The sequence below is a fragment of the Oncorhynchus mykiss genome, chromosome 30 (genome assembly GCF_057628025.1).
Source record: "Oncorhynchus mykiss isolate SJ-2025 chromosome 30, ASM5762802v1, whole genome shotgun sequence".
NCBI lineage: Eukaryota > Metazoa > Chordata > Actinopteri > Salmoniformes > Salmonidae > Oncorhynchus > Oncorhynchus mykiss.
Genome location: NC_143051.1, coordinates 29,232,820 through 29,255,860, shown reverse-complemented (window position 1 = coordinate 29,255,860; position 23,041 = coordinate 29,232,820). Strand labels below are relative to the sequence as shown.

Sequence of the window (23,041 nt, the reverse complement as noted above, 5' to 3'; positions counted from 1 at the left end):
CTGATATGACTTTTGGATTGAGGCATGGAACTGTATGTAGTGTAATGTTTATATATATATATATATATTTTATTAATGGTATACAATAATCGGTGGAGATCAAACACACAAGTCGATTTTAAACATCCCATTAATGCTAGCCGTGTGTTCCGTAGCCGTATCATTTAAGACCTCTGCTAACTTATTATAGAAATCCATTCAGAACATGTGGATCATTTAGAACGTTCCACCCTGGAATAACTGACATCATGCATTATGACATGTTACCTACTACCATTGTTCTCTGAATGTAACGTTCCAGTAACATTTTCAACTTAAGGTGGTCAACCATGGGAGGGAACAAATCGAAAAAGGTATAGTTATTGAAGTGCCAAGTCCTGTTGGTTGATTTAATAACGTGTGTTTGAGTAATATTAGTACCCTAATTAACAGAAAATAAATGAAGGTTGATGTCACTCAAAGACCTGTGGTTATCAATCTGTCATCCAAAGGTATTTTTGAAAAGTGATGCTTATGGTAGGTATGTTATTTTGTAGGGTAAGGGTAGGCTTTTCTTAAGTGTGTATCTGTTTTGATACTAAGAGCAAGGGTACAGGCAGCAACCGTACAGCTACTGAGAATGCCAGGTAATACACACCTACAGTACAGACAATCAGTCATTCTAATTCTGTGCTCAGTTTTACTATGGCTACCTCTACTTTACTATACAGTTGGGTTATATCTTCACAGAGGTGTTGAGGCAGTGGAGGTCAATGAGACTAGAATGAGCTCTGAGGTAAAACAAGCTGTAAACATGAAGATTCTGTAAATCATTGACCATGGCAAGGTATTGTCAGAGGCCACCGTTGAGGCCACTAATCTCCAAAAATCTTTTGACCTATTTACTTGCAGCCAGCCAGGGCAACCCTGTTTGATGCAACTGAGCAAGGTGTTCACAGTCAAACCTCTCGACCTGCGACGAAGACAGTTTAAACGGCTCCGTGTAGCAGAGAACTGTCCCAATCTTTTGTGGAAAGGTCGACTTGGCCCTGACATTTTGTCAGAAGTGGTCACCGTAGACCTCTGGAACTTCAGCAACAACAATCGGAGAGAACACAAAAAGTTGTCGGACTGCCACGCTGAGGAATACGAGTTGATTGCCACCCATCTGACGGGGGCTGTCATCATGCAAATGGTGGATTGCATTATGGAGTATGGAAATCCACGGTTTTGCGAAATAGTAATTCCAACATTTTCAGGACAATGGGGCTCAACAAGGACGTGCAAACTTCTCATGATATGGGCACAGAGTGCTGTGAACATGACCAGCGTCAGCCTCTCAGGGCATAGAAACTGCCTGGCCAGTAGTTCCAAACATATCCCCCCGTTCAAACAATGAAACATTTACACATTCTTTTGTTTTTTGACAAAAACATATGGAAACAAGGACTCTTAAAGTTGCAATATGGAACTTTTTGGGTGAACTGACCAAAGTCACAGCCATGTGTCATTCGTGTTGAAAGCAACTCTAAAAAGCGGGATATATGTTCTATGTGCTCTATTCCTATGCTTCCCATTCTTAAGTTTCATTGTTGTTTCTTAAAGTAATCATCATCATTACAGTAGGACAACCACCAACACAGGTGAGCAGTGACCCATTTCAGCATTATTGGGATGACATTAGTTGTCTCATTACAGAATGTTCCCTATGACATTATGCTTTTTAGAGCCTACCTGCTCTATGCATGAAACAGTCCAAAGACCCACACTTATTTAATCTGAGATGACCTGATGGGGAGTAAGAAAATGAAAATGGTATGATAAAGATTTAAGAAGTGTGAATACATGTTAACATGAGTGTTTGAGTATTATTAGAGACCTTATAATAATAATATAGAAAAAAATAATACATGTAGATGTCATTCAAAGGCCTGTGGTCATCAATCCATCTTCAAAATGATTTTCTAACATTGAAAATGTAAGTGAATAGTGGGTATGTTAGTAGGGGTTGGCTTGCCGTGTGTGTTCCAAACCTTTTTGCGTACAGTGTTGGAATGACAGTCACTGGATCCGAGTTTGAGTAGAAGCTACGCCCTGAATTCTCTACAATATACAGTGCCTTCAAAAAGTATTCAGACATTCAGTATTTCACATTTGGTTAGGTTACAGCCTTATTCTAAAATGTATTAACTTGTTTGTTTTTTCCCCATATCAATCTACACACAATAACCCATAATGAAAAAGAAAAAACGTTTTAAAAAAATAAAATAAAAAGTTTTCTAATTTATATACATAAAAAAATGGAAATATCACATAAATATTCAGACCCTTTACTCAGTACTTTGTTGAAGAACCTTTGGCAGCGATTACAGCCTTGAGTCTTCTTGGGTATGACACTACAAGCTTGGCACAACTGTATTTGGGGAGCTTCTCCCATTCTTCTCTGCAGATCCTCTCAAACTCTGTCAGGTTGGATGGGGAGTGTTGCTGCACAGTTATTTTCAGGTCTCTCCAGAGATGTTCAATAGGGTTCGAGTCTGGGCTCTGGCTGGGCCACTCAAGGACATTCAGAGACTCGTCCCAAAGCCACTCCTGTGTTGTTTTGGCTGTGTGCTTAGGGTCGTTGTCCTGTTGGAAGGTGAACCTTCGCCCCAGTATGAGGTCCTGAGCGCTCTGGAGCAGGTTTTTATCAAAGACATGTCTGTACTTTGCTCTGCTCATCTTTCCCTCAATCCTGACTAGTCTCCTAGTCCCTGCCACTGAAAAACATCCCCACAGCATGATGCTGACACCACCATGCTTCACCGTAGGTATGGTGTTAAGGGAATTTTTTATAAATTATGACTATGTATACATTTCAATCACGACTGACTAATCAGAATACTATTATGTAACTGTATATGTATGAATTTTCTTTTTAATCCTAGTACTGAATATAATGTGTGTAAATATAATCAAGAATTAGAACAATGACTGTCTGTTCCTTGGTAGAACTGAATTAACTACATCACCAGACTGGCTAGAATGCTTATCTACACAGGCTGACCTTGGCTCTAGGCGAGGTGGGAAGGCTTGAGAACTATAGAGCCTTTCTACCAGTGTCAAGAAGAGACGGAACATTTAGAAAACGCTGACGTCATTTTCAGTTTATAATCTGTGGTAAAATGTATCATGAGCAGTACTCGTGAATAAACGCTGCTGGTTGACTTTAAGACTGGGCTCTGTCCATTTTATACAAATAACGGTCATGCAAATTCTTATGAATTGACAGATTGTTTGATTTTAATTGGGTATTAAAACAGAGGAATTTAATTCCTGTAACAGATGGTGCCAGGTTCCCTCCAGACTTGGCATTCAGGCCAAAGAGTTCCATCTTAGTTTCATCAGAACAGAGAATCTTGTTTCTCATGGTTTGAGAGTCTGTAGGTGTCTTCTGATAATCTCCAAGGGGGCTGTCATGTGCCTTTTACTGAGTAGTGGCTTCCGTATGGCCACTATACCATAAAGACCTAATTAGTGGAGTGCTGCAGAGATGCTTGTCCATCTGGAAGGTTCTCCCATCTCCACAGAGGAACTCTAGAGCTCTGTCAGAGTGACCATCAGATTCTTGGTCACCTCCCTGACCAAGGCCCTTTTCCCCAGATTGCTCAGTTCTAGGAAGAGTCTTGATGCTTCCAAACTTCTTCCAATTAAGAAAGATGGAGGCCACTGTGTTCTTGGGGACCTTCAATGCTGCAGAAATGTTTTGGTACCCTTCCCCAGATCTGTGCCTCGACACAGTCCTGTTTTAGAGCTCTACGGACAATTCCTTTGACCTCATGGCTTAGTTTTTACATGCACTGTCAACTGTGGGACGTTATATTAGACAGGTGTGTTCCTTTCCAAACCATGCCCAACCAACTGAATTTACCACAGGTGGACTCCAATCAAGTTGAGGAAACATCTCAAGGATGATCAATGGAAACAGTATGATCCTGAGCTCAATTTCGAGTCTCAAAGCAAAGTGTCTGAATACTTATGTAAATAAGTATTCATTATAGGGGATTGTATGTAGATTGATAAGATTTTTTTGTAATTTACTCAATTTTAGAATAAGGCTGTAACATAACAAAATGTGGAAAAGGTCAAGGAGTCTGAATACTTTCCGAATGCACTGTATGCTGGCCCAAAGGTTCCATTGCCACAATAAAACTAAATTAGGATGAGAATGTCATAATATTAGTGCCGAGTTTGAGAATAGTTTGCCTCACTATGGCTTTGGAACTACTTCCACCTACTCGGTCTAATATTTCTCGGCTTAATCTGTGTCATGGAAACCTGCCCTTTACTGACATCTATTTTTTTTCTCCTGGTGCAATGTTTCTAGTGTTGCATATTGTTGTGTCTGTTTTTAAAATTGTACGGTTATTGTTTGCTTCTTGAGAGTATAGGTTCCTTGTACTAACACTACATTTAACATGTGTTTTTTGGTAGAGATACATCTATAATTTGATTTATACGATCTACTTTTGTTTTTATCTCTGTCAATGTGACATCTAGTGGCCCTTTTGTGTACTTCAATTATCTATTGCTGTCTGATTATCTCTGCTCTGTGTGTGGCCTTGTCGGCCCACTATTTTTGTGGAGATACACTTGAAAACAAATGGTCAGGAGTGAACGCATTGAGTTTCACATTCTACAAGTTATCTTGGCTACTAGGCAGTATGTCTACAGTAGGAGCATACGCCTTAAAACAGAAACACTACCACTGCAGTGCTAAAATATAATGAAATGTGTGTTTTTAAGCAACTATATTCATTTTCTAGTTAATTTTGTTAATATAATTCATGCATTACATTGGTCCAGAAATGATGAGAACACACACACGCACCGGGGTCTGGATTTTCCCACCTCATCATAAGCTCTCACCACTGACCACACACCCATCTTTTATGATCTACAAAAATAATTTTGGGGCAGATAGAATATCAGTTTTGCTTTTACTAGATTGTATTGAGAAGGGAGACCTGGTCAGTGATCCTCAACCTGCCATCCTCAGGCTTTGAGAATGCACGCCTACATTGTCCATACCTTTTATGTGTAAGTGCACCCGCTCATCTGTTTGTTGGTTGTGCCTGTAGGTTCGTAGCCCAGCTGACGTGACCCACATGACCACACAGCGAGAAAGAGCAGTGACTCACTGGTCTGGACAGGAGGCTGTTTGTCAATGCAACATTTGATTGGTTCTCTCAAATGTTCGTTTTTTTCCTGGGTAGTTGAGACCTGTCGTAATGGCAGGGGGTGGCACTCAGGGGCTGTGTTTAACTCTGCCTGTGTGTTTGAGTGAGAGAGACACTTAGGAGAACCATCCAGTAAAAGCACAGTCTTCTTCATTATCAACACATTGTTTCAACAACATCAAAGCAGCCTTTCTGGACACTGAAGTCAGGAGGACTTTGAGATTGGGTGTTAGCCAGACTAGTAGGTTCGAGCCTTTGGCTATGAATCTCTTTCACTCTACTCCGTAATCATACAGAGCTGCTGCAAACCTCTCATATTAGACCCCTTTGGAAAATGCCCTGTGAGACAGTGTAATGCCAGTTTACTTAGGTTATATACTGAACAATAATATAAACGCAACATGTATAAAGTGTTGGTCCCATGTTTCATGAGCTGAAATAAAGGATCCCAGAAATGTTCCATACGCACAAAAAGCTTCTTTCTCTCAAATTCTGTAAACACATTTGTTTACATCTCTGTTAGTGAGCATTTCCCATTTGCCAAGATAATCTATCCACCTGATATGTGTGGCATATCAAGAAGTTAATTAAACAGCATGATCATTATCACAGGTGCACCTTGTGCTGGGGAAAATAAAAGGCCACTCTAAAATGTGCAGTTATGTCACACAACACAATGCCACACGTGTCTGAAGTTTTGAGGGAGCGTGCAATTGGCATGCTGACTGCACGAATGTCCACCAGAGCCGTTTCCAGATAATTTAATGTTTATTTCTCTACCATAAGCTGCCTCCAACGTCATTTTGGAGAATTTGGCAGTACGTCCAACCGGCCTCAGGACCGCAGACCATGTGTAACCACGCCAGCCCAGGACCTCCACATCCAGCTTCTTCACCTGCGGGATTGTCTGAGACCAGCCATCCGGATGGCTGATGAAACTGAGGAGTATTTCTGTCTGTAATAAAACCCTTTTGAGGGGAAAAAGTCATTCTGATTGGCTGCGCCTGGCTCCCCAGTGGGTGGGCCTGGCTCCCAAGTGGGTAGGACCACGTGCCCCTGCACAGTCATATGAAATCCATAGATTAGGGCGTAATGAATTTGTTTAAATTGACTCATTTGCTTATATGAACCGTAACTCAGTAAAATCATTGAAATCGTTGCATGTTGCATTTATATTTTTGTTCAGTTTAATGTTTTGTGCATGGTTGCTAGTGGCCTACATGATTAATCTGCCTTTAAGGATAAGGAAAACCAGCTCCAAAGAACAAAGTTTGGGCCTCTCTAATGCCCAATTAATTTGAATTTTGCAAGGCCAGTTCTGTTACTGAAGGGGGTAGCACTTTACTGTACATACACTACAAGCAGTGAATATAAAGCGGTACGGTCCGGTATAGCATCCCGGCAAAATAAATAGTGAGGGTACTCTATACCTGTAAAACATGAGCCTATCACAATAATGACAACAAAATGTTAAAAAATAAAAAATTGTTCTGCCTAAAAACATCGAAACTTCTCTCACCCAGTGGCATGAGGGCTATTTAGGTGAGTGCTGATGTCGCCCGGTGATAAACAGTGCCCACTTTACCAAATGCAGTGTCGCAAAATATTTAGATTGTCCATGCCTAGCACACCTCTACAGGATGCTGTTGGAGATGTATTAATGAGGAGAGAGAAAGTGCAGGAGAATTCAACTAAAAAGGGAAGCGGGCAGACATCTGTTTTGGTGGGGGGGGATTTTTTTTGTGTGTGTGGGATGCATGCCAGCAAAGCCACTTACACAACACTAAAATTGCACTATAACGTTGCCCACAATTGTTAGGGCCTACATTTGTATTTTAACTAGGCAAGTCAGTTAAGAACAAATTCTTATTTACAATGACGGCCTACCCCAGACAATGCTGGGTCAATTTTGCTCCACCCAAGCACGGCCAGATGTGATACAGCCTGGATTCGAACCAGGGACTGTAGTGACACCTCTTGCACTGAGATGTAGTGCCTGAGACCGCTGCGCGACCCGGGAGCCCTACATAAAGCTCTCCCAACAGCAGAGCCCCAACAGCAATCCCAACACCTTACCACTACTACACCTGTCTATCAGCGGAGCCTTATCTGGCAGCAAAACAGTTCATTCAGCCTCATTTACTGCCTTTTAAAAAAACATAGCTGATATGGCTGACTTGCTTAAAAAAATGTGGTTTCTACTGACAATTGAGAAGTACAAACTATGGCATAAAGGGACGACAAGCGTATAAGAGGCAGTCCGTAATCCGTAACACTTTGATCACACCGACAGCGTCATTGCATTTTAGTACACCAGAATTACATTAATTTCCAATGAAACACTGTTTGCCTTGCAGCATTGCGTTGTAGAGGCAGTTGCAGAGCTTTCGGTGTGGTGCATACATTGGATTTATCGAACATATGCATCAAACTGTATGCTTCAAACTGTATGCCTAGATGGCTTGACCGAAATGGTAGCGGAAGGTGAATGTTGAACTTTGGCTGCATACATATCCAGATGAATACATACTATTTTGTGCCATGACGCTGTTGGTTTGTTCCAAGTGTAAGACATTAATGAGCAAGCTAGGATAGACGTAGTCAATATAATTATTTGTTCAGCACATTTGAAATGTATAGCGACAGATTTCAGAACATGGGCCGTTCTTACAGTGTTCTCCCTGTACACCAAAGCAGAACTGTAGGATAAATAAAGGGGGCATATAAGCAAACAATGAAGGCTCTTACAATATTCAATGATTATTTTTCTCAGAAACAGGTTATAGGCTACATGTGCACCAACAAGTCAGAACAGTAGGTGGAATTAAGGGGTGAAAATAGACCAAATTCTTAGGGTGAGGCACAAGGCTTACTAACAGCTTACTACACAACATATACTTAGTATTACTTTCTTAGCTACAGTATACATATCTCCTTGGCATATTACATCATTTATGCAGCAGCATACAATACATTTTTGGACTTTCCTTGTTGTGCTGTGCACACTTGAACAGGAAGGTGGAGCGACATTCCTTCGTGGGCAAATTTTGTCATCAAACTTTGTCATCAAAGTCTGCCATTCTCTGGATTTATGGTGCTTTCAAGACAACTGGGAACTCAAAGAAGAAAAAGGGTTGAATCGTTATGATGTCAGTGATCTTCAGGTCGTAGCTCTAGAAACTTAAACGTACTTAAATGTATTTTCCCAGTAGTAGCTCGTTTTTTCCCAAGTTCCCAGTTGTCTTGAACTCACTAAAGTCAGATTTTGCAGTTCCGAGTTAACAGTTCTTTTGAGCATGGCACAAATCATACTTAATTGACAGCATGGTCAATGTTGAATGTTTATAATTTTAAACTAGGAGAAGAGACCCTTAATCTTAGACTTGGGACCACACAGCCACTCCACTGAATAGCAGGCTAATGATCGCTTTGCAATGCTTGCAGTTAGCCACGGATTCCTTTCAAACCACTCATTGTTGAATTTGTTGTGTAATGTTTATGTCCAATGGCCGATGAGCACCGAAACATTTTATCTATAATTTCTCTTCATTATTTCTCTTCATATGACAAGGATTAAAAAGGATTTGCCAGTAGATTGTCGACTTGATTTATGATGATGACTGCTAGCTAAGATTTTGAAAGTATGATGTTGACATGATCAGTCCAATCAAAGCTACTGTACATATAATGTGATTTGATGTCATTTTATCTGTGGCCAATGACCTTGAGCCTTCTTGGATGGGCACTTCTAATGTAACTCTACGGCAGCACCCCAGGGGCTAGAATTGTTTAGGTCTACCCTTAGACTTGGTGCTGACGTAGTGTCTCCATGGGTGACAGAACACTGAGCCAATCACGGTGCAATGCTCCATATTTTCTGCTGGCTTGCCTCACCTCCACAGAAAGCACTGAGCTAGGCTGAAACACCTGCTTTTGGAGCTGCCTTACTCAAGAAAACAAAAAAGAGACCATGTTTGTATGCGGCTTTATTAACTCAATTATATATTTTTTACATTGTTTGCAAACTGATATGGGACACAGCCAAAATAACATGCAAAACAGGAATTGCTGTAACATATGATGTGGTTAGCAGATACATAAAATGTATATCCAGGCGTTGTAAAATCTGGCATGCCTCTGAGCAGAGGAACCCCCCTTAGGTAAAGCTTCACATGTCCTTGAGTTTAGATTGCATAAACCACGCTACTATACAGGATACCTGCATTGAGTATAGAACCGCCCTGATGCTTGTCGTCTTGCATCAGATAAAAATTTGGGATAAATGTCCGATAAAAATGTAGGACATTGCCCCTGTGCTGCGTTTTTGGGAATACGTTTGATCACTATTAACTACAGGCGTTTTTATCTCTCTGATTTTTATCTCTCTGGTCTAGCAGCAAATAGTGAATATATGTTATTTTATTTTACACCGGTCTCATCTCAACTACTCCATTGCTATGCAAGTTTTAAAAAAAGCATGAGTCATGCATGTCTTTCTTCCAGAGTGCCGCAGCACACACGCGCACACATGCACACGCAGTTCGGTGCAGCAGCGCATCCCGCGCCTCACTGCAGTGAAAAACGTCCCATCCACCTACAGCACACACGCATTGCGTCTCCGCTAGTTATTTTGTTTAGCTCCCATCAACACCAACGCGTTAGGAGTAGCTGAACGCGCCTTATCGACATTATAAATCAGAAAATAAATTAAGGAATAACTTTCTTGTTCGAACCAGAGGAGGTAAGACAGAATACACACTTTAATGCGGCATGCTTTGTGAGATGGACTAACTGGGACATGACGTAGCACGTTCCTGTCTTATGTAGCCCAAATTAGCAGGTGTATGGTTACATTTACAATATCCTACCCGTATTTATCTAATTTGACGACCACAGAACATTGCAGATATTTATCGGTTTTCTGACTAAAGCTTTATCTTCGATGTTTGTGAAGAAGATAATCTATAGTATGGTGATGAGCTCGTCCTCACATGGGTTAAAGTTGTGTGATGATGGCGCAGTACAGGGTTTGGAGAATTGCCAAAATCGACTGCGGTCCTGATGTTGCTCTTTTGTCACCAGCGGCAGACGTCTCAATTTACCTCCCTCTGAAATATTTTGAAGTTAATTGGAATGCAAACATGATATTGATTTATGTTAACGAAGAGTTCTTGATAATTTACGTCATATATTTGTTATTTTTTAAATGTAATTGAGAGCCTGCATGTTCAAGATCACAATGACCTGTAATTGCCTGTTGTTCCCAGAGTTCATAATAACCTTTGTCAAGACAAATTGCAGGTTTTGCCCACTAATACATATGCATTTTTGTTCAAACGAAAGATGGCGTGTTTACAACCAATGTCAATGAAGTATCCCAAATTCCTCATATTATCCTGCAAAAAGATTTCCTGCAGTTTCATTTTAGCTGTCTTTATTATTGCTGGGCTCCTCAAAAAACATACATTTTCCCCTCCTCATAACCATTTTCATCTTTGTATACTCCTCTAGTAATTTACTGCAGCTTTCATTCATTGCCTTGTCCATCATTTTCTCAGTTCATTACTGTTTATCTATGCCATTTTGTGTAGCTTTTCTGCATCTAAAGCCTTGTCAGCCTCGACAACATGGGCCTCAAAAGCCAGGACCCCCTGCCTCCCACTAGCAATCTCACCTCAGGACAAGTGGGCTCCTTCCAGAAGGTGGAGCCTAAAACCTTGGGGGTGAGTGACGTCTTCACATAGGCATTTAAATGTTGTTGTTTTTTTTATTTAACTAGCAAGTCAGTTAAGAACTAATTATTATTTACAATAACGACAATAAAGCCCTCCTGTGGGGATGGGGGCTGGGAATAAAAATATAGGACAAAACACACATCAGGACAAGAGAGACGACACAATACTACATAAAGACAACACTAAGATGACAACATAGCATGGCAGCAACACATGAAAACACAGCATGGTAGCAACACAACATAACAACGACATGGTAGCAACACAACATGGTAACCGCACAAAACAGGGTACAAACATTGTTGAGATAGACAACAGCACAAAGGGCAAGAAGGGAGAGACAACAATACATCACACAAAGCAGCCACAACTGTCAGTAAGAGTGTCCATGATTGAGTCTTTGAATGAAGAGCTTGAGATAAAACTGTCTAGTTTGAGTGTTTGTTGCAGCGAACTGAAAAGAGGAGCGACCCAGGGATGTGTATGCTTTGGGGACCTTTAACAGAATGTGACTGGAAGAACGGGTGCTGTATGTGGAGGATGAGGGCTGCAGTAGGTTTCTCAGATAGGGGGGAGTGAGGCCTAAGAGGGTTTTATAAATAAGCAACAACCAGTGGGTCTTGCTTACGGGTATACAGAAATGACCAGTTTACAGAGGAGTATAGAGTGCAGTGATGTGTCCTATAAGGACAATAGGTGGCCGAATGGTAAAGAACATCTAGCTGCTTGAGAGCACCCTTACCTGCCGATCTATAAATTACGTCTCCGTAATCTATCATGGGTAGGATGGTCATCTGAATCAGGGTTAGTTTGGCAGCTGGGGTGAAAGAGGAGCAAATACGATAGAGGAAACCAAGTCTAGATTTAACCTTAGTCTGCAGCTTTGATATGTGCTGAGAGAAGGACAGTGTACTTTCTAGCCATACTCCCAAGTACTTTTATTCAAGCTCTAAACAAGCTCTAAACCCTCAGAGGTAGTCATCACACCTGTGGGGAGAGGGGCATTCTTCTTACCAATCCACATGACCTTTGTTTTGGAGGTGTTCAGAACAAGGTTAAGGGCAGAGAAAGCTTGTTGGACACTAAGAAAGCTTTGTTGTAGAGCTTTTAACACAAATTCTGGCGAGGGGCCAGTTGAGTATAAGACTGTATCATCTGCATATAAATGGGTGAGAGAGCTTTCTACTGCCTGAGCTATGTTGTTGATGTAAATTGAGAATACCGTGGCGCCTAGGATCGAGCCTTGTGGTACACCCTTGGTGACAGGCAGTGGCTGAGACAGCAGATGTTCTGACTTTAAATGCTGCACCCTTTGAGAGAGGTAGTTAGCAAACCAGGTCAAAGACCCCTCAGCGACACCAATACTCCAGTCATCAATACAGATGGTTGTGATACACTATAAGGATATGATATGAATCAATAACAGCTTAAATTCTGTACTGTAGAATAAAGCATCATCACAATACCTTATAATATAATGATAATATATTCATTTAGGAGACTCTTATATTCCCAGCCTGAATCAAACCCATAACTGGGTCTTGTTCAGTAGGCACCAAATGAAACAGGAAAACAATTAATCAGGGAGTGATTTCTGGACATAATAGTGAAGGCCCAATTCCATTTTCGAATTTCAAAATGTTTTGCTATGGTGTGTCCTGCTGAACACAACTATGGGGTTACCAAACACTTTGCTGTAGATGAGCCATCGAACCACATAATGTCCTTTTAATGGTACTGATGAGAGTTCTTAATGTATTGTCTCAGGCCGTCCAGATCATCATCGGGTGTCTTGTCCTCTGCTTGAGCGCCTCTGTGTTGCAGCTCCACGAGATCCACTTCACTGGTGATGTCGCTGTCCTTTTGATTGTTGTCTTACAGGTGAGTGAGCCATTGCTGACCACAACCAAAGATCTACAATTAGATGTCCCTACCCCCAATCCTAATCTTAACCATTAGGGCAATAAAATCAATCCCAGCCCTATATCAGTTAGTAAGGGCAACTTCTACCTACTCCAGATGACATGTACCAGTCAGAATTTACTGGCCAAGTATCAACTATTACAACAGCGCCCTCTACATTGGCAGAGTGTCTTTAGGCCAGATCGGGCCAACCCTCCTCCTGGAGAGCTACCCTCCTGCAGGCTTTTCTAGAATAGATCATTTATTTTGTTGAATTAGTTATTTTAATCTCTGTATAGGTGTGTAATCTGACCTGTGAGTCATGTGTCTTATTCTGTTATGGGTATACTTCCACAGCTCATCCTGTCTGGGTCGGTCCTTGTCCACGCGGGCAGGAAGCCTTCTCTCTTTTGGGTGGGTATAATGCAATTGGTGCACATTCAGCTGGTTACATTTTTTGCTGCATTTTTCAACAGTATGTACCGAACAACACATTATCCCGAAATGCTGCACACCATTCTTGGAGGTATGTTTACTCCTGTTGTGGCAGTGTGACCACTGATATTTGTGAGTGATGTAGGCAATTTATAAGAAATCACACAAACCCCCCAAAAAATAACTTTCAATGTATAATATTTTCTGTCAATCTGGGCGTATTCAGTGTAGTGGTGTACTCTCTCCCCAGGTGAAATGTACCCTGGTGCTGCACTTGATTAGTGCTGCCTTCTCCACGGCTGCTCTGGGCCTGATGTCCAAACACCTGCCCTACCGCCAGGACTCCTACCACTGTGAACACTGCCGGAGACTGGAGCTGCATGCCGTGGTAACCAGTCATTCTAACAGTATACCTTGAATTATTACATCAATTTGCGTATAAACAATTATTACATACAATACCGTTGAAAGGTTTGGGGTCACTTAGAAATGTCCTTGTTTTTTAAAGAAAAGCACATTTTTTGTCCATTAAAATAACATAAAATTGATCGGAAATACAGTGTAGACATTGTTAATGTTGCAAATGACTATTGTAGCTGGAAATTGATGATTTTTAATGGAATATCAACATTGGCTTACAGAGGCCCATTATCAGCAACCATCACTCCTGTGTTCCAATGGCATGTATTAGCTAATCCAAGTTTTATCATATTTAAAGGCTAATTGATCATTAGAAAACCATTTTGTAATTATATTAGCACAGCTAAAAACTGTTCTGGTTAAAGAAGCAATAAAACTGGTCTTCTTGAGTCTAGTTGAGTATCTGGAGCATCAGCATTTGTGGGCTTGATTACAGGCTCAAAATGTAAAGAAGCAAAGATCTTTCTTCTGAAACTCATCAGTCTATTCGTGTTCTGAGAAATTAAGGCTATTCCATACAAGAAATTGCCAAGAAACTGAAGATCTAACACAAGGCTGTGTACTTCTCCCTTCACAGAACAGCGCAAACTGGCTCTAACCAGAATAGAAAGAGGAGTGGGAGGCCCCGGTGCACAACTGAGCAAGAGGACAAGTACATTAGAGTGTCTAGTTTGAGAAACAGACGCCTCACAAGTCCTCAACTGGCAGCTTCATTAAATAGTACCCGCAAAACCCGTCTCAACGTCAACAGTGACGAGGCAACTCCTGGATGCTGGCCTTCTAGGCAGAGTTGCAAAGAAAAAGCCATATCTCAGACTGGCCAATAAAAATAAAAGATTAAGATGGGCAAAAGAACACAGACACTGGACAGAGGAACTCTGCCTACAAGGCCAGCATCCCAGTCTTGCCTCTTCACTGTTGACGTTGAGACTGGTGTTTTGCGGGTACTATTTAATTAAGCTGCCAGTTGAGGACTTGTGAGGCGTCTGTTTCTCAAAGAAGACACTCTAATGTACTTGTCCTCTTGCTCAGTTGTGAAGGGAGTAGTACACAGTGTTGTACGAGATCTTCAGTTTCTTGGCAGTTTCTTGCAAGGAATAGCCTTAATTTCTCAGAACAAGAATAGACTGACGAGTTTCATAAGAAACTTCTTTGTTTCTGTCCATTTTGAGCCTGTAATCGAACCCACAAATGCTGATGCTCCAGATACTCAACTAGTCTAAAGAAGGCCAGTTATATTGCTTCTTTAACCAGAACAACAGTTTTCAGCTGTGCTAACATAATTACGAAATGGTTTTCTAATGATCAATTAGCCTTTTAAAATGATTAACTTGGATTAGCTAACACAACGTGCCATTGGAACACAGGAGTGATGGTTGCTGATTATGGGCCTCTGTAAGCCTATGTAGATATTCCATAAAAAAATCTGCAGTTTTCAGCTACAATTGTCATTTACAACATTAACCATGTCTACACTGTATTTCAGATCAATTTTATGTTATCTTAATGGACAAAAAATAAGCTTTTCTTTCAATAACAAGAACATTTTTAATTGACCCCAAACTTTTTACATACATTTGCAAATTGAATAACATTATTTAAAAAAGCGTCTAAAAGAATTGCATAATTTTAGGAAGAAACAATGAAGTGCAGGCTGAATTTTGATGTAGTCATCATTGTTTAGTCAACCTTCTCGGTCATCTTGATTGAGTAGCTTACCATGTCACACATTCTCCCCCTTGAGAGTTCATGTGGTCAAAATACATATAATCAGAGTCACAATGTAAAATTCCCCAACTCATTTGCTGAATTCATATAATTTTAAGGTAGTTCTTTAATTTATTCTGACAAATGTTTTGAAAGATCGTTACCGTTGTTGTTTGAATAGATTTGTATCAGTTGCTGATATGCATTTTCTGAAACAATGTTTGCTCAGGACTAGGGTTGCAGAATTCCTGGAACTTTAATAAATTCCCTGGTTTTTCAGACACCTGGTTGGAGGATTCCGGATATCCTGCCTGTTCCCTCCTGATTCTGGGATCCTCCAACCGGGATTTCAGAAAAAACATTTCAATTTTTATAGAGAGCAAAAGGGTTGTTGCATCCAACAATAGCCTATATAAAAAAATCTATTAGAAGTATTAGTGTAATGTCTTCACTCAAGGCGGTATTCTGACATGAGATCAGCACGCTTAACTTAAATGAGCAAAGATGAATGCGTAAATCTGTGTTGCGCACACTTATCTGCTCAAGATATTATACACTGTTCAAAACATTAAGAACATTAAGGTTTTTCCATGACAGACTGACCAGGTGAATCCAGGTGAAAGCTATAATCCCTCATTGATGTCACCTTTTTCAATCTACAAGGTGTCAAAAGCGTTCCACATGGATGCTGGCCCATGTTGACGCCAATTCTTCCCACAGTTGTGTCAAGTTGGCTGCCTGTCCTTTTCGGTGTTTGACCCTTCTTGATACACATGGGAAACTGTTGAGCATTAAATACCTATCAGCTTTGCAGTTCTTGACACAACCCGGTGCACCTGGCACCTACTACCATACCCCGTTCAAAGGCACTTAAATCTTTGTTGTTCTGAGGGCAAAGGGGGTGGGGGGGTGTAAGTCAATATTAGGAAGCAGTTCCTAATGTTTGGTATAGTCAGTGTATATTTTCCTTTGCTATGTGCTGCTAGTTAAAAGCAACGTGTGGCCTATATACAGTACATCTGATTAAAGCAAAGTTTTCTGTAAAATAAGCATTAAAAACATTAGTTGATTAATTGGTTCAGCACAGCACCCAGCTTCAAACCATACAGTAATGACGGAGAGGATCAGTTACATGGTTTTCATGAGTATTTCATCTACACAAATATGTTTTTGTTTTGAGTTAGGCACTCCAATCTCCACCAGGAAATACTGGCAGACATGCATACCTTTATTTTGGCCACCAAGTGGATTTGTTTAATGGCCTATATTTCAACATTGCTCCCATTACACATGATTTATGACCACTTTATAAAAACATATGAATATCTAAAAAAAAACACCCCACAACAACTTTAAATGTGTCAATTAAGTGTGCAGGCTTTTCTTTTTCTGCCACATCACATATTAGTAGTAGATATCAGTACCACAACAAAAATACTTGTTTAAATGTCATTATTGTTTAAACAAAACAGCAAATTAGAGCAATCATTGATGAAACATGTAATAAGTGTTTTAGGGTTTGGTATTACCTAGAATGATTAAAAACGACCTTTAAAAAAAATTCAGCAAAGGAGTTTTGGATTTTGATTATTGTGGCAAGGCTTTGACCAATTTTAACAACATTGTTCTAAACTGTAAAAAGGCTGCAATGGAACAATTTGGCCTAAACTATTTATGGTGGGAGCTATGTCAAAATGGGGTCATGCATCAACGTCTTTGACCCACTTTATTCTGTGTCTGCATAGGAGGTAGCATACACACATATTCTACTGTGCTAACACGACTGCTCAAACTTAGTCCTCATATAGAACAGTACGAAACCTGTGTGGGATCTAGAATTGAATGTAAATGACATTTCTATTTTTGATGACACTATTAAGGTTTTAATTGATGATACAGCCAATCATCTATTGTATTTTTGCCATATTTTAAAGTAAAAAAATATGTAAGAACATATGAAGAGTTTCTGTTTATAGAATAGAAACACCATATGAGTATCTTATCTAGGTTAATGTAGTTTCAAGGGAAAAAGTGTTATTGTTCTTCAAAATGGAACATGTCTTTCTTTGTGTTTACTGTTTACTGCAGCAACATTGTTTCAGGAAATGCACTGGGCTGATCGAAATGAAATGTAAAGTAAGTAGTTGACCACTATTGTAGATATGTTCTGGTCAATGCTAACACTTGGTAGGTTGCAGTATTTCTGCCTTGTTCGTATAGGTACTATAACAAAGCATTACCCGAAAAGGTATTGCAGCAAAAGTTTTAAATAACATCTTACCCAATTGTAAGTTTAGATAGGTATTAGTTGTTATACATTTTATTCACTGTCATGTGGTTGATTTATTTGGCTATTCAAAAGGCCTAGTTTGACATCTGTTTGTATTATCTTGCTAAATTAATTGATTAATAAGATCTGACATTATAGTTTGCTTTTTGGACAATGTGTTTTATCCCGCAATTGCATTCATTTGATGCTGTATGGAATTTATTGATGCTACTGTAATATCAAGCATTTCTCTCTGGACCACAATACCACTGTCCATCCCGCATGCCTTTCATCACCTGTCTCTCGCCCGCATGGGTGGTTTCTTGTAGCTCCTGATTGACGGCATCATAGGTACTCTGGTTATCTTCCTTATTCTGGAGCTGATCATCTGCATCACAGCCATGCTGTTTGGCCTCAGTGTGCTGGCCTCAAGTGGTGGAATGCAGGTGAACCCACATATAACAGAACACATGGGAAAGGGCATTCTAAACATGTGCAGCGCTACCCGGGCATTGCGATTTTAAAAACTGTAACAATTTAGAACACTGCAGATGGTGTTTGCTGCATGTGAAAATGTATTTCAATCTATTTATTTTATATGGGCTCAATTCAGACTTAGGAAATGTTTGCCTTTCCTGCGCTTCTCAGTATTTGGGATTCAGACTTACTTTACGCAGGTGCGCAACAAGCTCTTTGAGAGTGGCTCCCTTATGCACACTGAATACATTTAATTAAACTGCTGAAAACCCTCCCACTTGCTGGCCAACTGATTTCCTCATGGACTTTTCATTCAATGTGGTTTTCAGTTATCTAAAGCCATCCCTTTAAATACGGTGCACCTTTAATTCAAATATTCTTGACAGTCACTATAATATATTGAGAGAACGGGATCAGAATATTAGGGATCAATGAAAGAAAGCCATACAATTATAGGCCTATGCATATCTCAGTTTTAGCACCAATTGGTAAATTGAAAAAGTATCCGATCTGTACATTATTAAGGGTTAGGAACATATTTAGGGATCTACCTACTTAAAAAAACAGGTTTGGAGAGCCTTTACTGACAAAATATATTGGGGAATACAAAATACAGTGGTTTGATTATCCTGAAAGTTGCCATTCAGTTGTTCAATCCATTAAATATTGGAAGAGGAGAAAACTATAACAATAAGGGTACGCATCCCTTGCGGGCACAAAACGCGTACTGGTCAGAATACATGTGGAGAGAAGTCGGATCTGAATTCCCCATATGTGCATAAATAATTGCCACCTTCTTAAGGACTTTGTTGTATGGGAAGTTTTAAGACATTTTACTTCAAAGTTTGTGAGTTCTTTCAGTGCAAATTGTGCCTTTTTTAAGAAAACAAAAATGATACCCTTCATGTATTAAAAAAAATGGCAGGGTGAACCCTCTATTACATATAGATACTGAACATCACAAGTTTATGTCTTGTTCTCCCTTTAACTTCCTCTTTCTTGCTCTCTCTCTAGTCATCCAGTGGAACTCAGCGCCCAGCCTACCCCCAGACTCGCCCCCCGGCAGGTCCCCCTGCTGTGCAGGCTGCAGCATCTCAGGTAGGGCCTAGCTAGCCCGGAGGGGTTAGCCTACCATATAGTGCCAGCCTAAAATGGCTTATCCATTTAGCACTGTTAGCTACCATTTACTGTGCATCTCTTGAGGTTTGATTACCTTGATGTGTTCGAGTAATAGATTCTTCTAATGTCAAACATTACATGTCAATATAATAACTGTCTCTTTCTCAGTCTTTCTCTCTCCGCCTCTCTCCTTAAGCAGGTGGCCGTTGTTGTCACTGAACCCGATTCCGACCAGGTAGAGGAGGTCTCCACTCCCCCCACTGACCCACAGGTGGAGCCCATCGAGGCGGCTGAGCCCTAAACCAAACCTCCTTCATCCTCCACTCCAGCCACTTGGGCCGGATTATATGCGCAACAGTGTTGGTCTTAATCTGAATTCCAAATCGAGCCCTAGACAGTTCTGTAGATCTGAAACGATTAGATAGGTGGTGGAAATTCCACCCAGCCTACCTAAAGGCAAGGTGAAGCATTTGGCCTACATACTGTTCAAACCTTTCATATCCTTTCAGATCTACAGGAATGCCAAGGGGTATAGGGTATAGGGGCTAGGGGTTCATTGGGAATTCAGCTTTCTAAGGAGATGGTGTGGTGACTGGCAGGACAAATTCTCATGAATGACATATAACTGTTTTGCCGTAAATGAAGGCACTCAAACCTGTATTGCCTCAGTAATTATTAAGCTATATAAAATGGGAAGAAAATGTCAATTGTTACCAATGTTATTCATTTTGAGGATGTTTGCAAAGCTACGAGACTGATTATAAGTATTATCATGGATGCAGAAAGTGAAGGATGAACATATAGGACAGGGGTTCTACATCTCTGATCCTGAGGAGGGTATGCAGGCTTTTGTTCTAGCCCAACACTAATACAGCAGTTTCAAATAATCAACTAATCAAGGTCTTAGTTTCTAACACTGTCACTGCATGGATTGGAGGATTCTAGGGACTAACTGAAGCTAATGTAAAATTATATGTAGGTATACTTTCATTGCTTCTTTTGTTGTTCTTTGGTGGCATCACACTTTTTGAGACCAAATAATACACGCCTTTATCACTACCGTGTCATAATATGATGCTTCTTGCTTTACATAATATAATTCTGTTCATTGTTTTTAGTCTAGTTTTGCACATTCATGTATTTTAAAGTGAATGATTTCACAGCTCTAATCACTTACCAAGCTAACCAACCAATGCTGGCAATGTATTGTCGTGCTCATTGAGAGGATTGTATCATGTTAGAATATAGAATAGTTGTAGATGAACACTGATGAACACATTAGAAAAAAGCAAGCAAATACTGTTACATGCCACATCAACACACAGAATACGTAATTGATCCCTACCATAGCCTAACCTTTTCCGTGTGTGTTATGATTCCATCATAAGAAACCTGACTTGTATTGCATTTGTTTGAATATCTACTTTCTTTATTTGTTTATTTATTACTTGTTTTTTTATTGAACAATTTGCTCTAACAAAGCAAAAGAGCCTCTTGCGTATGCTCTAATATTCTAGACATACTAAAATACTCAAAGAGTAAGAATATTCTGGACTGCCCTAAAAAAATAATAAAATGAATGTCCATTTGACATTTTAACCAAAAGCTAACTGACATTGTAGTACTTGTTTTTGTGTCATTCCAGCCCTTGTTGACCACTGAACTAACTTTTGCAGTTCTTCCTTTTGCGACATTACAGCACTTGTCGACCACCTCTTTTCATTGTGAAGAAAAGTCACTGCTGTTACTGTAATATTTGTGCATGGTCCACTGATGCCTTGTCCTCACTAGAGGGCAGCATTGGAGAATGTGTTGATGTTCTAAAGGTCTGGTTTGCTGTTTATTTACAATGTGTTTGACTGTGCTATTGATATGGGTATTTCTGTTAACATGCAATAAAGTAAGTCTTTCAGAGCCAACTTTTTATTTAGTTATATAATTTTTTTCAGAGGGGGGGGGGGGGGGGGGGGTTACAGGTGCAAAAACAATCAAAGAAATACATACAGAAATAATCCAAACCCATTCCCCCCCTCAGTCCCCATCTGTCCACCCACACCTTCCCTCCCCACCAAGAAACCATGTAAGAAACTTTAAAATGGTTAATTATCCAGCAAGCCAGTTTCATTGGATCATAGGCAATAGACACTGGTACATTTTACTACAGTGCTTTCAGAATCTATTCCTACCCCTTGACTTAATCCAAATTTTGTTGTGTTATAGCCTGAATTACAAAAAAAGAACACACTTATTACCCCATTTCTTTTATGTATTGAAAATAAAATACAGAACTATATAATTTACATAAGTATTCACACCCCTAAGTCAATACTTTATAGAACCACCTTTGGCAGCAATTACAGCTGTGAGTCTAAGCGCTTAACACACCTGGATTGTGCAACATTTGCCTTTTATTCTTTTCAAAATCCTTCAAGCTCTGTCAGATTGGTTATTGATCTTTGCTAGACAAGCATTTTTAGTTCTTGCCATAGATTCTTAAGTAGATTTAAGTCAAAACTAACTTGGCCACTCAGGAACATTCACTTGTCTTCTTGGTAAGCAACTCCAGTGTAGATTTGGCCTTGTGTTTCAGGTTATTGTCCTACTGAAAGGTGAATTCATTTCCCAGTGTCTGGTGGAAAGCAGACTGAACCAGGTTTTCCTGTAGAATTTTGCCTGTGCTTAGCTCCATTCCGTTTATTTTTTATCCTGATAAACTCCCTAGTCCTTAATGATTACAAACATACCCATAACACGATGCAGCCACCACTATGCTTGAAAATATGGAGTGGTCCTCAGCAATGTGTTGTATTGATTTTACCCCCAAAAAAGTAATTTGATTCTGTACAGGCTTCCTTCTTTTCACTCTCAGTTAGGTTAGTATTGTGGAGTAACTACAATGTTGTTGATCCATCCCTCAGTTTTCTCCTGTCACAGCCATTAAACTCTGTTTTATAGTCACCATTGGCCTCAAAGTGAAATTCCTGTGTAGTTTACCTCCTCTCCGGCAACTGAGTTAAGGACACCTGTATCTTTGTAGTGACTGAGTGTATTGATACACCATCCAAAGTGTAATTAATAACTTCACCATACTCAAAGGGATATTTCGTGTCTGCATTTTTGAAATAATTGTATTTATTTAGAATCTGTGTTTGAAATGCACTGCTTGACTGAGGGACTTTACAGATAATTGCATGTGTGGGGTACAGAGATGAGTTAGTCATTCAAAAATCTGGTCAAACACTATTGTTACACACAGAGTGAGTCCATGCAACAAAGGTGTTGAATAGTTATTGACTGAAGCCATTTCAGCTTTTCATTTTTAATCAATTTGTACAAATGTTGAAAAACACAATTCCACTTTGACATTATGGGATATCGTGTGTAGGCCAATGACCACAAAAAATCTACATTTTTAACCCATTTTAAATTCCGGCTGTAACATAACAACATGGAAAAAGTCAATGGGTGTGAATACTTTCCAAAGGCACTGTATGTTAATAGGGTCCTCCTCAACAATCCTTACATTTATATTGTAAATCCAGTGAGACTGTCATTCTGATTGTGTTGATTGTCAGTGTTTACTAATCCATACGGCATTGCACTACATGGTCTTTGAAAAACCACGTTCAATGCCAAAGGACACAGGGAAATTAATTTAATTTGACATTACTTACAGATTTTAATAGGTTTTTGAGACTTTCCATTAATTTTGTTAATTAACTTTAAGATGGCACCGATGGAGATGGCAGCTTCACTTCTAGCCCTTGGGAAACTGTGCA

At 39.9% G+C, this 23,041-nt stretch overlaps 1 protein-coding gene across 6 annotated transcripts; it reads left to right on the top strand.

Annotated features, from left to right (window-relative positions):
- The first annotated feature begins 9,389 nt into the window (after window positions 1–9,389).
- On the top strand, window positions 9,390–21,181 carry LOC110488232 (uncharacterized). Of its 6 annotated transcripts, none has more exons than XM_021560374.3 (9): window positions 9,407–9,939; window positions 10,790–10,921; window positions 12,701–12,814; window positions 13,193–13,249; window positions 13,521–13,658; window positions 17,486–17,533; window positions 17,996–18,112; window positions 19,158–19,241; window positions 19,431–21,181. In XM_021560374.3, the coding sequence occupies exons 2-9, from the start codon at window positions 10,826–10,828 to the stop codon at window positions 19,455–19,457; spliced, it is 681 nt and encodes a 226-aa protein (XP_021416049.1). In that variant the 5' UTR covers window positions 9,407–9,939; window positions 10,790–10,825; the 3' UTR covers window positions 19,458–21,181. The 6 variants fall into 6 exon arrangements, with proteins under 6 accessions (XP_021416048.1, XP_021416049.1, XP_021416046.1 ...); XM_021560371.3 differs by having other exon boundaries at window positions 9,432–9,939; window positions 19,462–21,181; XM_021560370.3 differs by having other exon boundaries at window positions 9,715–9,939; window positions 19,459–21,181.
- The last annotated feature ends 1,860 nt before the right edge of the window (window positions 21,182–23,041 follow it).